Raw genomic sequence first — 15,953 nt, 5'->3', positions numbered from 1 at the left:
CTTTACACCACTGCTGTGAGATGTGTATTCCTCATCATAAACATGCTCCCTAGTACCCTATGCGACCTATGGTGCCTAACAGCGCTGGCAAGATACCGGTAAGGGTCTCCTTGTCTCCCCTTGTATTTACCTTTGCCTTTCTTTATTTTTCAGACACATGCAGCTGTCGCGACTTCCTTAACAATTATTATTATTATTATTATTTTCTGACAGGTCACATCACATGTAATTTGCTAACTTCAAGTATGATCTCTGATCTCTCTCTTTACTTATTTTTACTATGAAATATATCAATCCAGTAGGTGGCGGTAATGCAACTATCAAGGATGCCAACCGCCATAAAAACTGAAGAAGAAGAAGCTTTAAGGCCATTCTAGTGGTTCCAGTAGGTGGCGGTACGCGCTTTATCGCTGACATAACCCCGGCAAGTGAAGAAGAACATCCAAAAACATGGCGACGTGCATGAGTGTGAAGATGATGCTCGCTCGGCTCGGTGTCACTACAACACTGCGTGTATACAGACCGGTGGTGACCGCCAGGCGACATGCTGCGAGGCAGCAGCAGCAGGGGTCCGAGGTGCTGGTCACCCCGCATCGCCTGTGTCATCGCGTCGCCCGCAGCAGCCTGTATGAACACATGGCCGCAGGCTACAGCGACGCCCCCGTCATAGACATGACAGAGGTGTGTGAGAACACACAGCAGGTCATCCTCAATGTGGAGAACAGGAAGGGGGAGCTGCGAGGCGATGACGTCAGAGAGATGGTAAGCTGCTTTTTTAAATGATGTATTTATTCATTTCGACAAAGGTGCAAATGGCCCGTGAGCCAGGGGTGTTGCACCCAAGGGGAATAATGCTCATAGTGATTTTTGTCATGGTGTACGTCTAGATTTAGAAAATATGTGATAGCCTTGCCCTTGCACCAGTGGTAGCTTTATGGGTGCTATCATGCATTTTATTTTATTTTTTCTTTTTTCATACTCCTTTTTCTCCCCAATGTAGTTGTTATGACAATAGGATTCGAACCCACAACCTCCGTGGTGGTGGGCAGTGACTTTACCACTGCGCCACCCGAGCGCATTTTATTTTATAACACTAGGCGAAAATTACTTGGGTCAATATATGAAACCCTAGGTTTTAGGGTACAAGGAATGTGACTGAATCAGTGAAATTACCATCAGTTAATTATTTATTGCCAAATCATAGATGGTGTCCATCCCAATGTTGGTGATGTTCCATTCTACTACATTACGTTAAAAACAACAAATTGTATTGCAATTGTGTGTAAGGGAATCTGTGAACTTGTGATCATATGTGGACCTGGGGGGTCCCCATATGAACCTATAGTCTTTGTGCTAAAGGTCAGGTCAAGGTCTCTCTCGCACCTTATCCAACCAGGGCAGGTGTCCAAGCAGGCAGCAGATATGGTCACTTGTTGACATGTACAGTATTCACCTCACGATTGACAAGCAGCTATTTGTTGACACCTTGCAGGTATGCTGGAATCAGCCAGAACAGCTCTATAAAGTCATTATCCCGGTGGGATGCATGTTATACAGTCATTCTTCAGCTGCATTGCAAAACTGATGCAAGGTTCAGCACTGGAAAATGCATGTGGTTGCAGCAGGGGGGCTGACAGGCAAGTTCAGTGGTAAGTCCTGAGTGTATCAGCAGCACTCTTGAAGTGGTTTCTATCAACTGGGCCAAAGACATTTGAAGAGATACAGCAGTGGCCTACCTGGACACTGCACATCTCCATCCCACTGGCTGCCAGTGGGTAGACAACTTCATTTTTCCTACACTTGTTATTATTATTATTTTTTTGCATTCCTAAGCCAATAATTTGATGGTGAAAAATTCATGGAGAAAAATCTCCATGAATTCAAGGCTTCATGGGGTGTGTAATTGATTGAAAATACTGGTAAGTAGTTTTTGGGGAAAACTATCCCTTTTTAAGAAAAGTATCTGGTGTTAAAATGTAGCTAAGTATCAAATAAAAACTACAATAATCTAAAATTAAAGTACAGGTTTTTCATAGTACAAAGAAACAAAAAAAGAAATGTGTTTTTTGTTTCTCTCCTCGCTTTAAAATTAACTGATTTTAACTTTTTGAAAATGTTAAAGCAATAAAGAGACTGGATCATTTGTCCCAGTACCATTCTTTCAGATGAATGATTTCACACATCAGTGTGTCTAGCTTAGCCAAGCTTGTGACTAGATTCACTACTTTCAGAATGAAAGCTAAATCCCTACATTTTCAGTGGCACATCCGCAGGGAAGAGCACAACATGATTTTTGAGTGCAGTTCGTCCATTACATGCTATCTCCATAAATCTTTTGCTACCTATTTTTGAGTTCTCAGTGGACTCCAATCACCCAATAGCATCCCAGGCTCAACTAATGGTTCATGAAACGCATCATGAGAGCTTGTGCTCTCCCTCTTGCTCTCGCTCTCTCGTCCACAGCCCTCCTTCTAAGATGAAAGACAGAAATTGGCCAATCTTATAATGAGCCTAGTGAGGACCAATTATATGAAAATGCATGGCTATCGCATATTTCCTAGCACTAGAGGTGGATACCTTCTCAGAAATCCCTATTGACCCCACATTTGGGGCCCTGGCTCACGGACTAAAAGGTATCCAGTAAGTAACCATAAGATGTCAAAAGTACATTTTCTTTTTTTTGTCCCCTTAAATCTACCCCCGACCCCCGGTCCAACATACAACATACAAACAATTACAATTACATAGCTGCTTATAATAAACATAAATTAACCAATTCATGCAGTAATTATGATTTATGATGATTATGATTTTAAGATGATTTAAGGGCTTCTCACACGTTTTTAATTTCAAGGACCCCATAATTTTTTTTTATAGAAAACTCAAGAGTTACAGACCTGGCTGTAAGGCAGTGATATTCAACTGCCGGCCCACGGGCCAAATCCGGCCCCAGCGGAGCTTTCTTGTGGCCCCTGGAACATGTTCTTTTTACATGTTCCAATGTTAAATTAAATGTAAATATTTATTATATGGTTGGTTGTACAGGATGACCATTTTGAATGTTTCAGTAAACCATTTACTGAAGCTTGTTAATGGTTAATCAACCATTAACAGATAAGAAGAAAATGTAGGCTACTATTTAGAATGGAGGAATATTAGTGATTTGGGACACTCAGGGTCCCAAATTAACAGTACTGCATTTGCAGTCGAGACACTGCTACAGGAACCCAAATGCGGGTAAATGTAAGTCACCCCATAAGAAAATCACTTGGGTTAAATTGTTAAAGTAGCTCACTTCATATGTATTTAAGCTTCTGGTGTTAAATATATGTATTAAGTATCAAAAGTACCTGTGCCTGGCCTACCGGTCCAGGCACATACCACAAAGGCTGGTAATCCAGTCTTACAGTGTGTTGCGGGTTCGACTCCTGAATTTACTGTGTGTCACCCCCCCCCATCTCTCTCCCTATTCCCTGTCAGCCTACTGTCCTCTTAAATAAAGGCAGAAAAAGCCCCAGAAATATCTTTAAAAAGTATAAAGACCTTTTCGTGGTACAAAGAAACAAAACAGCCGGAAATGTTGTCTACTTCCATGCTTCTAACGACTTTCAGAATAATGTAGCAAGTAAGGCAAAAGCTCAAGGTAATTATTATGATTATTTTCACCATGTCACTACAAACCACAACAGGGGTTTTTGAGTGCAGTGCATCCTTCACAAACCATCCATCTGTAACTATTTCTGAGGTAATTACACCAAATAAATTATTCTCCTAATGAATCCATTATTTCTTTGTGGATTTTGTCCATCTTCCATCTTCATCCACTTCAAATACATAATAAGACCTTGTGCTCTATCACCCGGTACTCAAAACAAACTAAATAAAAAATCCTTTCATTCATACGAACGTATGTAAACACTTCACCTAGTCCCCAATACTCTTTTTACAAAGATGCTTCCATGCCAGGGACCCGTGCACAGAACATACTGAAATATCTACTTAATTTCTTAATATCAAAATCTAAGCCTGTGCACTATAAAGGACTGACACAGAAATGCTCCTATCAAACATCAAAATGCATGAATGCAGTATGAAGCAGGCCCTAATAAGTTACCATAATGGACATAATGTGTCCATTATTGTGTCCTATCGCACCTATAGCACACAACAAGCGGTTAAACGTTTTTTTGTCACGGTCTTGTGGCCCATGACTTCAAGTAATTTTACGAATTGTGGCCCCCTGCCTAATCTAGTTGAATATCCCTGCTGTAAGGGTCCATTTGGAACCCCCTCAGGGAATCCTGAGGGTCCCTAGACCCCACTTTGACAATCACTGTTTTATGCAGTGGTGGAAAAAGTACTCACATTTTTTACTGAAGTAAAAAAGTATCACTACTGCAATTTAGAAATACCCTGTTACAAGTAAAAGTCTGGAATTCAAAATTTACTTCAGTAAAAGTAGTGGAATCAAAATATAGTACTTAAAGTACCAAAAGTGAATCCTGGTCTATAATGCCTCCCCCTGGTCAGCCGGGGCGCCTGATGGAAGGGAAAGGAACTGGTTGGAATAACGTGTTCCTTCCACACGCTAAGTCCTACCGGGGAACCTCCCCCCTGTCAGGTGACAAGACGCAGTCTGCTAACTGCTCATGCGTTGAAAGGAAGCATGAGCTCAGTTCGGGGGCCCTCCCCAGACTGGCAGAGGGAGAGTAGCGCCCAGGATTACAGCTTAGGCATTGGCACCGGGTGAAAAATAAGGGTCACAAAATCGTGGGATAAAAATTATAAAATAAATAAAGTACCAAAAGTAAAAGTACTCATAATGCAGAAGGTCCCATTTCACAAGTCTTCGAATGTATAAAAATCTTTTGAAAATAGCGGATCTACAAGCTCACAATGCGTCGCATTGTGAGCTTGTAGATCGGCTATTTTCAAATTGCCGAAATGTATATAGGGCTGAAGTGGTTAATGCATGTTTTGTAATAATAATCTAAATCTACAAGTAACTAGTAACTAAAGTTTTCAAATAATTGTAGTGAAGTAAAAAGTACAGCATTTGCCTCTGATATGTAGTGGAGTAGAAGTAAAAGTACTGAAAATTGGAAATACTCTCTTATGTCGGGGCTTCTCGCATTTTTAATTTCGATTTCATTAAATAAATAAAAACTCAAGAGTTACAGACCTGGCTGTAAGGGTCCATTTGGAACCCCCTCAAGGAATCGTGAGGGTCCCTGGACCCCACTTTGACAACCACTGTTTTTTTTAAATAATTGATTTGTTCTTCCTACTAAAAAAATTTATGAAATGTTAATAACACCGACAAAAAAAGGGCTAAAAAATGATAAAACCTGCCTTCAATCTGCACATATTGTACACTAATGTATGTGTATGTGTTTCATCAGCATTATCTTGTTATATTGTAATTGTTATTTTCAGCACAGTCAGCATAGCATGCCACACCAACACTGAGGATTTTACTGTGTATTATTGACCTACTAAGACCGGGAACGCATCTGTGTCATTTTTAGATTTGAGCTCAAAAAGCATTATTTTACACTTTGGCTATTAAAAAATAGCAGATACACAAGCTCATATCGCCTCACTGAATGCCGCGCCACGAGCCTGTAGATCTGATATTTTTGAAACATTTTGAAAACGTGTGTGTGTGTGTGTTTTAACATGTTAACATTTTTAACTCAAATCTTCTGGGGAGTCCCTGGAACCAGATATTTTGAGATGGGGGGCCAAATACATTGAGAACCACTGATTTTTAGAAAACTGTTTTAGATTTAGAAGACATTTGTAGAATGGGCTTCAGGTCTTAATGGGTTAATTGCGTGTGTGTGCTTTGTGTCCATATACTGTATCTGGTAATTGCGTGTGTGTGCTTTGTGTCGATATACTGTATCTGGTTTTGCATATCACATCATTTCACTTCTCTCTCTCTCTCTCTCTGTGCTGTGTTTTAGGCCAGGGTGTGGCAGCAGCTGCAGGCGGTGAGGAGGGACATCTCTGAGCTGGAGCAGCAGAAGAAGCATATCAGTGACACCGTCAGAGCCTTAGTGGTCAGTAATCAATACCAAATGTACACTGATGACATTGAAGAGGAAAGTACTGGAGCTTATGAATAGACCTCATACTTAGGCACACGAAATCGCCGCTGTCGTCGGGTAGAAACCTCCCATCTCCATATTCTAATTTATTTATTTATTTATTTATTTTTAAATTAACACCCTACTTCATACATGGGCAACTGGCGGCCCGGGGGCCACATGCGGCCCCCACCTTCACTTAATGCGGCCTGCAGGTTGATATCGGAATACTGATATATTATTGATTTCAGCTGTTACAATTCCAAACATGCAAACATGACCCGCTTTAATTACTTCAGTCTATATTATAGTAGGTTAATGACTAGTTTGACAATTCTAGTCTTTTTTATGTCCAATGTATTTGTATTTACGCGTGCGACGAGTTTTGAGCTTGTAGATCGGCTATTTTTGCTACTTTTGTGTGACATATAATGGTGAAGTACGGCATTAATTTACTAAAAAAGTTAAAATGCGGAGATAAGACGTGTCAGTATATGCAATGTGGCCGTCTGGAGTGAGTGTGGAAATATAGTGGCCCTCTCCATCATCAAAGTTGCTCACCCCTGCCCTACTTCATCATAAAACAGCGTCACACAAAGGCATCAAAAGTAGCAGGTCTGCAAGCTCGTCGCGACTCGTTTCGAGCTTGTAGATCTGCTTCTTTTGCGGTTTCCAGTTTGTTTTTTTAGTGAGGTTTCCACCCGACAGAGACGAAGTGTGATTTCAGTGCAGTAGCATCTTGGTTCAGATTACAGCACTATTAAAGATGGACCTTTATTAATCCCTCGGGAGAAATGCAAGCTTCAACTTGACCCAGCTGATAGTTTCTCAGATGGTCATTGTGAGCGCCTGGAGGGAGCTCTCAGGGGTCGAGTGTCTCGCTCAGGGACACTTCGGCGCGTATATTGGCGGACTGGGGAGCGAATCGGATACCTTCTCATTACCAGACGGCCTCTGTAGTCTCTATCCACTAAGCCAAGGGTTCCCAACCTTTTCAGGCCGTGACCCCCACAAAATAATATTTGAACTGGGAACCCCCCCCCCCCCACCCTGACAAGCACTTGGAATTGTAGGCAATACATTTGGTTTGACTCGGTTCCACAGTTAGATACTGTGAAAATGAAAAAAATTGCCCCTCTGTTAGGTAATATTTGACAATTTGTTCAATGTTTGACCATTTTTATAGTAAAGTTTGTTGGTTACTTTTGATGTAGTAATGGTCTTTTTATTAGTCCCCCCCCCCCCTTTTTTAGGCATTAAAAAGGTCTTAAAAGTCCTTAAATTGTCATTGTTGAAATATGCAGACACCCTGTATACATTTAATACTGTATGTTACTGTTGAGTGAGAAAACAATGTTGCACATTAAGCTAATCATCTGGGGACCCCCCCAAAATCATTTGGGGACCCCCCCGGGACCCCCCAGTTTGGGAACCATTCCACTAAGCTATGGCCGGCTGCCCACCATTAGATTAGGTGATCAATGACACAATGGGGTTTCAGACTATTGTTAGTATTAATATAAAATAACATTATCATCTTATGTAGTTAACATTTAATCTTATATCTCCACAGGACCAGAACGACAAGAAAACCCTGGCTAACGTAAGCTAAACATTGACTTAATCATCGTCTCTGAGTCAATCCGTCGTGACACTCTTGCACCTTTTGTCATGATGATGATAATGCAGAATGCCTGGTTGTTTGTCACTCAGCTGCCAGAGTACCACCAGGCTCGGCAGAAAGGTCGAGACATCCGCGGTCGGCTGAATGACCTTTACCCCAAGGAGACCGAGCTGGAACAGGAGCACTACGGACGAGCTCTCCGACTGCCCAACACCACACACCCTGATGTGGTGAGCACACACACACTTGTGCTTCTCCCTTTGGGAGAGATTTATTATACTCTTTGATCTGCTTTTTACTTATTGTACTACCATGTTGCTTATTGAAAATAACCGATTTTCGACTGACAATTTCAACACGATGGGTCAAGTAATACTTTTGGCAAGCGACACGGCCGTGTGCCAAAGTATAAATTAGGCTCTGGTCATTGAAAACGTTGTGGTCGTTCCAAGGTCATTAAATCTCCCCATTTTCCTATTCCAGCCAATCGGAGAGGAGAGCCAAGCCAGGGTGGTGGAGCTGGTTGGTGAGACACCAGGTGATGAACCTGTGCCTCGTCTCTGTCGGGCTGGAAACCTCATATGTCCAAAACTGTTACTTTTCAGGATTCAAATTCAAAAGCAGCAGATCTACAAGCTCGAAACGCGGCGCGAAGGAGCTTGCGGATCTGCTGTAATGTCTTACATTCTATTCAATGGAAACAAATTCAGGGCTACATGTTGACCCCCTTTTTCTCTCTGTTTTGCTACAGTATTTGACTTTAAGCCCAGAGGCCACGTAGAGCTAGGGGAGAAATTGGGCCTTATAAGACAAAGGTGAGACTTTAAAATGTTTTCCCTTTGTGAAACATCCTCTCCACGTTATCTTATATCTGCTCCAGTCTATTGTGTCCATTCTCTTTTTGTTTTTAATCATTTTGTGTAGCTGTTCTGTTATTATTAGTGTGTATGAATTATTTCATAGCGCCATTAATTACACGTATATAATAAACACATAAACCCATTTTTACCACCATTGATAAAATTGTTTTCCTCCACCCTCAGATTATATTTGATCTGGAATGAGGTTTGTGTTTGTAGATGACATACAGTCAGATTGCTCTTGCTGCTATTTGCCTTGTCTAATATTGTAGCTAATTTCCTAGCACTTGCTTGTAAAAACACTGTACCCCAATACTTGTGTATTTAACGAATTCCAGGGCGTAGAAAACTATTACCAAATAACATTTCGACGACAACGCATGTCTTCACCTGAATGGAACCGTCTTTTGTACTTGTCCAGAACAACTGAAAAAACTGAGTTATACTGATTGTCCTACTTTATGAGCACCGGTCCCTGTGGTGAAGAGGCTGATATGTGTAAACCATTTATTATGGATAGTTCTCTCTTCCAGGCATCTAGCCCATATCTCTGGCCACCGGTCGTACTATCTGAGGGGAGTGGGGGCCAGGTTACAGACCGCTCTGCAGAACTTTGCCTTGGACACATTGGAACGGCGGGTAAGTCTTGTGTGCGGCAAAGACGGCTATATGAAGTCTACAGCACTGGTTCTCAAACCTTTACGTGACATCAAGGACCCCCAAATTGAGATTGAATTAGTCTAGTTTATTGCACATTTAAAAAATACATAAAAAACAAAAAATTGAAAAAACTATACTTTTATATGGAAAGGAACAAAAAATCTAAATCAAAACACGATGTGCCGGGAAGGCCAAAAAAAAACAGATGGGCTTATTATATTTGGCCACGGACCCCCCCATCTGACAATGTTTTGTGCCAGGGACCCCCCAGAATGGATGATGTGGAAGAGAAGAGAAGATGATTGTGTACATTTTGTTTTTTAAATAATAAAAATGTTTCCACACATTTTCGAGATTTTTCAAAAATAGCAGATGTACAAGCTCGCTGGTCTACAGATATGAACGTGTGTAGTCATTTCCCTCTACTTACAACACCAGGCCTCTTGTTTGTCTTGCCACATCTACAGGGCTTCATCCCCATGGTCGTACCAGACATTTTAAAAGGAGCCGTTTTCGTGAGTACTTCGCTCTCCCATTTGACCTTGACCTCAAATCAGTTGGATTGACATACCCTGGATATCGTCTCTGTCGGGTGGAAACCGCATATGTCCAGAAACTGTTTTCAGGATTCAAATAAAAAAAATTAGCAGATCTAGGGCTGTCACGATTACAAATTAAGATGACGATTAACTGTCACTCAAATAATTGCGATTAACGATTTAATTGTGTGTTTGGCATTGAAACATATGAATCAAAATGTAATTTCTGTTTGACTTTTAGGCAAACGGCTTACAACGCGTCACTACAAGCTTACAACGCGTCACTTTGTGACACGTTGTAAGCTTGTAGATCTGCTATTTCTGTTTTTTTTTTTTATATTTGAAAATGTGCGAACATTTTTCAACATGGAAACGTTTATGACGATTATGCAAAAATAATTGCGATTATCTCAAACAATTGCGATTAGCTTAGACGATTATGTAATAATTGTGACAGGCCTAAGCAGATCTACGGAACTTGCAGATCATTTGTGTGAGCTGTAGTATGATCAAGCAGGGCGTTAATTTACAACAAAAACACAAAAAGTTAGAATGTGGAGATAAGAGGTTTCTGCCCCGACAGCGACGATATACAGGGATATATACACACCCTTCCCCTTTTCCTCTCTCATCCACCTCTCTCTCTCTTGGTCGTCCCGTCCAGGAGGGCTGTGGTATGCAGCCCAATGCCCATCGCTCTCAGGTCTACTCACTGGATCCCACCCGCTTCCCTGACCACAACCTGGCTGGAACTGGAGAGGTGGGAGTGGCAGGTAAGGCTGCATGCAGTATGCACTCATCATAATTCAGAATGAATTGGCCAGAATGAGTTAAATCACCAAGGACTGTGTAAGCATATTGGATTGGGCCATTAGGCCTGTCACGATTATTACATGATCGCCTAAGCGCAATTATTTTTTTGCATAATAGTCATAATCATTTGTTGTTAAAATGTTAATAATGTTCTTATTTATATTTCCGAACATTCTCAAAAATAGTGGAAATAGCAGATCTACAAGCTTAACACATTGGGTGCCAGAATTTTATAATAACAGAATACGTTCGGTGCCGGGAATCTCACCGTTAAGCTCCATTGTGCTGTTTAAAGCTGTAGACTCCATGACGAGCAATCCATGAAAAAAAAGCATGCCTCCATTTTACCCGATGGTCCTGGCTAACGGCTGGAACGATAACATCTCTCACGCGAGTAACAATGGCGGAGTGATCGCGGATGCAAAATGAGTTGTTTTCCCCATAGAAAAAAGTTTCGGAGTTATAGGCGTTTTAGAGAAGGAAATAGACCGGAAGCGTATGGGGAGCCATGTTTTTCACACGATGATCCATCTGGCCCTTCCTTCTCAGAATCGCCTAGGGTGATCCCAGAGCTGCTCTAGCCCCTCCCGCATGGGGCGAAAAAAACTAAGAGATAAAAATCACGTATTTATACGTTTTTTAGGAAAGTTGGCACTCCACGGGTGTATTTGCAAAACCGTATTAATACGGTTTTGGCACTCAATGTGTTTATGTTTAGTTTTTTTTAAGTATAAAGTCATTCAATGTGTATGTTATTTGTCATATCTGCCCTTTGCAACTTTATTATTTTAGTATAAAAGTCAAACAGAAATATAATTTTAATGTTAAGCGACAGAAACGCAGTTAAATCAATCGCAATTATTTGAGTGACAATTAATCAAGTAAAATTTCAAAATCGTGACAGCCCTATTGGGCCAAAATGAGTCTGTATTGTGAACACTTGACTTTCATACAGTAGTATGAACCTCGGGAAGTAAAAATAGACTAGACATCAGATATCTGACAGTTAGTTAATGGTTGTCTGTTTACATCTATCCTCTCCATTCCAGGATACTTCATGGACCATGCGGTGAACTGGAAGGACCTGCCAGTAAGGTGACAAAGCACTTCCTCTGTTTGGGGAGTTTAGTCACTTAGCAGTGTATGAATGACACAGCACATTTCTAAATGGAATTACTGTACAATAAAATGGCAATAAATAAAAGAGACAACAAACGCCAGAGCTGAATTAGAAATGTAATTGTCGTTGGGATAAGCATTAGTCGGAATAAATGATATATAAAAAGCCTGGCTGTGAAAAGTGTTTTCTGACACCAGAGTCAGTTGTCTTTTATGATGTCGTCTCTGTCAGGTGGAAACCTCATTATGTCCAAAACTGTTGCTTTTCAGGATTCAATTAAAAAGATAGCAAAAGTAGCAGATCTACAAGCTCAAAGCGTGTCGCTTCGTGCCGCGTTTCGAGCTTGTGGATCTGCTACTTTTGATGCTTTTGTGTGACGCTGTAGTATAATCAAGCATATGGCATTCATTTACGAAAAAAACACAAAAAGTGAAAGTATGGAGATAAGAGGTTTCTGCCCGATAGCGACGATATGTTGTGTCATTTCTTGGTACAGGACTGCGTGCAGCAGCACATGTTACAGAGCAGAGACGGACACGGGCAGAGAAGCCTGGGGACTGTACCGAGTCCATCACTTTAACAAGGTTAATGTTAAACACAGCTATTATGGATTCTGCACACTGTTAGTTAACAAATAGACACCTTGCTTTTTAAAAATGACCAGTACAGTACACATTTAAAATCCTCCCGTGTTCATTTACCTGAGTGAAAAAAATTGTTGTGTGTGTCTAGGTGGAGATGTTTGGAGTGACAGCAGATGAGACTGGAGAGGAGAGCACTCAGCTCCTTGAGGAGTTTGTCTCTCTCCAAAAGGAGATATTTTCCTCTTTGGAGCTACACTACAGGTTGGTAGTGCGCGCACACACACACGCACACGCACACGCACACGCACACTGTCATTGCTACATGAACCCCAAATTGACAAGTATTAGCCCACGGACCCCCATTTGAAAAGATATGCCAGGGACCACCATAAGAGAAGGTTTTTACAGCTGTAGAACAAGCACCCCCAGTTTGATATGCATTAGGGCTAGGCTACGGACCCCCATTTGATACCATTTTGATCTCTATATACACAGAGTGTACAAATGGAACACAAATGGAACCAAATGGACCCGTTAGGTTCCATTTGTACATTGTCCATTTGTTACAGATCCATAACGGTCCATTTGGTTCTGAGGACCCCCTGGAATCCCTTCAAGGACCCGTGGAGGTCCCCGGACCCCACTTTGAGAACCACTCTTTGTAAAGTACTGCATAAGTAGTTTTTGAATATTGAATCCAAGTGCTACTTTTCGTTTGTGTTTCTCCGCAGGGTGCTGGACATGCCAACACAGGAACTGGGTGCTCCAGCCCACAGGAAGTATGACATTGAAGCCTGGATGCCTGGGAGGGGCAGCTATGGAGAGGTAAGTCCCCCCCGATAATATCACCTGGAATGACGGATAGCAAAAGATTAATTTAATATTACCTGAGGAATTATTTGCATCTGAACTCATTCTGCTGACTGTCGTGCTTTGTTGAACCCCATATGTCCAATGCAATCTGTGCAATAGAAAAGGCTTTCAGACACTTACCTAAATGTATTATCAATTAACTGTCATAAGGCATTAATCCCCTACATATTGTTGTCGGGCAGAAACCTCTTCTAGGTATTCTAACTTTTTGTGTTTTCTTTTCATAAATTAACGCCCTACTTGCAGAAATATTGCCCTACTATGGGGCTATTTGTCAGCATTGTGAGACAATTGCATCTCCTAGAGCAGATGACCTATTCTTTGAGGCTCCAAAAGGAGTTGGGTGAAAAAAGATGGGGGAAATGGCTGGACTATTTAGATAGCGGGCCAGATCTCTGATGATGGCTGGTTGCATCCTCCCTGTTGTATTTGGTCTTGAATCCTGTCAACATGTTTCTGCTTCTATTACTGGTACCGAATGTCCCATGACCTCTTTTTGTCCTATTTTTACTGCTATTTTTCTTGCTGATTTTTTTTTACTATTTGATTGTATGTCATGTTTAACAAAATTTTGTAATCTGAAAATAAAGAGTTAAAAAAAAAAATTAAGTAGCAGATCTGCAAGCTCAAAATCGCAAAGCATTTTGAGCTTTTAGATCTGCTACTTTTGATGCTTTTGAATTTGAATCCTGAAAGGTAACAGATTTGGATATGAGGTTTCCACCCAACAGAGACGATATAGTAGCATGAGCTTAGCTGTGATTGGGTTCACTTTTTGGGATAGAGAGATGGAGACAGACACTGATACAGACACAAACTGTTCTAGATGGCACCCTTGGGTGTCCCCTGGTGGGACTGGAACACATAACCGTCGCATAATAACAGCGATGCAATTATTAACTTTTGAGTGGTCATACAAATTAGTAGTTTATCATTTTAGTACTTTGTAGCCGATTGTGTTTAATGTGTGTGGGTTCCTCAGATCTCCAGTGGCTCCAACTGTACAGACTACCAGAGCAGACGTCTAAACATCCTGTATGAGAGAGAGGACGGCAGCCTGCAGTATGCTCACACGGTAAGGGACCAAGGGGCCAGACGCAGAGAATATTCTTAAGGTAGCTCTCCACCAAACAGACTACTACAGATTACTACAGACGGGCATTCGAATGAATTTGGGAGATTAGTCGGTTGGAAGGTGTGAAAAGAAGTTGCTGAATGCACCTGAGAGCTGACACCGACAGACGGCTACTATGGTGCTAAAAATAGCCTATGGCTTGATGTCTTTTTGAACAACAAGCCCGCCTGGTGTACCCACCGCCCATTCAACAGCAGAATTTCGGCAACAGACGCTTTCCAACACTTACCACCGCCGACGTCGGTGCGGTGGGCAGCTACCTTTACCGGTGCAGGTTTAGTGGTTTTAACACCTCCATGATGTACCTACCTGTCCTTCTCTAGGTGAATGCCACAGCGTGTGCCATCCCCAGAACCATCATCGCTATCCTGGAGACTCACCAGACTAAAGTAAGACGCATTAACATTTCTACGCGATGGTATCAGCTATCCGTGCGCTCGATGTAACTGATCTTCCTCTCTCTCTCGCTCCCTCCCTCTGCCTCGTGTCCCATGTGTCTCTCCCTCACCTACCCTTTTCATTCAGGAGGGAACAGTGCGTGTTCCCCAAGCCTTGCAGCCCTATCTGGGTCTGGAAGTGATCGAAAAGCCGACATACACTCCGCTGAGATACATCGGACCCAACCAGCCGAGTCGACCTCCCAGACCTACTCCCAAGACCACATGACGCACACAAAACACAACCTGTACTGTACCATCACTATGACCTTCAAATGCTAGTGCGGTTATGACTTTCCTAAAAGCAAAATCTCCTTCCTGGAGCCTCTCGGAGCCCTTGCAAGTCATAAGCGGGAGCCGCAAACACGGACCCCTGCAGTAGAAGATTGCACAGGATTATGCCCTTAACTTGAAAGAAACAAAAGCCTTACTCCTCTTTGAAGTGAAAATCATCCCACCAAAGATGGGAAAATATGAAGCAGTTGAAGAGTTCTCTTAAGCATGAATGCATTGCAACCAAGTTGTGATGCAATCATGCAAACATGGCTTACAATAACAGGTACAATAATCATCGTACGACGTACGTACGGTACCTGGTGACCTGTGTTACTACCCTCACTGTCATTCTCCACTGACCTATCACTAAAGAAATACCATAAAAACCTACAGTTTTGATATGTTCGTTTTGTAAATGACCTGTTAACCACATTGACCCCTTGTATCGCAGTTTTTGTTTAATCAAAAATGTTCCAAAATGTCCACGATTTGTCAAAAATGTTATAAAAAAACAGATCCACAATCTCACATTGTGCTGTGAAACGGCTATATCGGCTATTTTCGAGTAGCCAAGGTGTAAAATAGTTAATCAGGTTAATTTAGTCCAACCTTGCGTGATGGATCGGGAGGCAGCAGTCAAGTGATCCTAACACTGACCCTTGGCATCCTTGTCATTCTGGTTGTATAATCGGGAAGTAGTTCTTCCTGGGATGCCAGGTAAAAGCAGTCAACTTCCGGACAGGGTAGAAAATTTGCCGTATAGGGCAGTGGTTCTCAAAGTGGAGTGGAGTCCGGGGACCCCCAGGGGTCCTTGAGGGGGTTCCAGGTATAAGGGGAGTCCCCAGCAAAATGTGTTAAACAGCATCACAATCATTTTAACCCCTTTATCCATATTATTATATATGTTGGATATTCAAAAACAGCAGATATACAAGCTCAC

At 41.8% G+C, this 15,953-nt stretch overlaps 1 protein-coding gene across 1 annotated transcript; it reads left to right on the top strand.

The window, feature by feature from the left end:
* Positions 1-458: 458 nt before the first annotated feature.
* Positions 459-15,441, top strand: sars2 (seryl-tRNA synthetase 2, mitochondrial). Its single transcript, XM_080429460.1, has 16 exons — positions 459-762; positions 5,970-6,065; positions 7,666-7,695; positions 7,806-7,946; positions 8,200-8,254; positions 8,468-8,531; positions 9,110-9,215; positions 9,704-9,751; positions 10,440-10,548; positions 11,638-11,683; positions 12,205-12,292; positions 12,441-12,553; positions 13,024-13,117; positions 14,148-14,240; positions 14,624-14,689; positions 14,826-15,441. The coding sequence occupies exons 1-16, from the start codon at positions 463-465 to the stop codon at positions 14,964-14,966; spliced, it is 1,590 nt and encodes a 529-aa protein (XP_080285586.1). The 5' UTR covers positions 459-462; the 3' UTR covers positions 14,967-15,441.
* Positions 15,442-15,953: the final 512 nt, after the last annotated feature.

The sequence above is a fragment of the Gymnoscopelus braueri genome (genome assembly GCF_963280865.1).
Source record: "Gymnoscopelus braueri genome assembly, chromosome: 5".
NCBI classification, from domain to species: domain Eukaryota; kingdom Metazoa; phylum Chordata; class Actinopteri; order Myctophiformes; family Myctophidae; genus Gymnoscopelus; species Gymnoscopelus braueri.
Note: the sequence above shows the minus strand (reverse complement) of the source record. Positions and strands in the feature narration are given on the sequence as shown.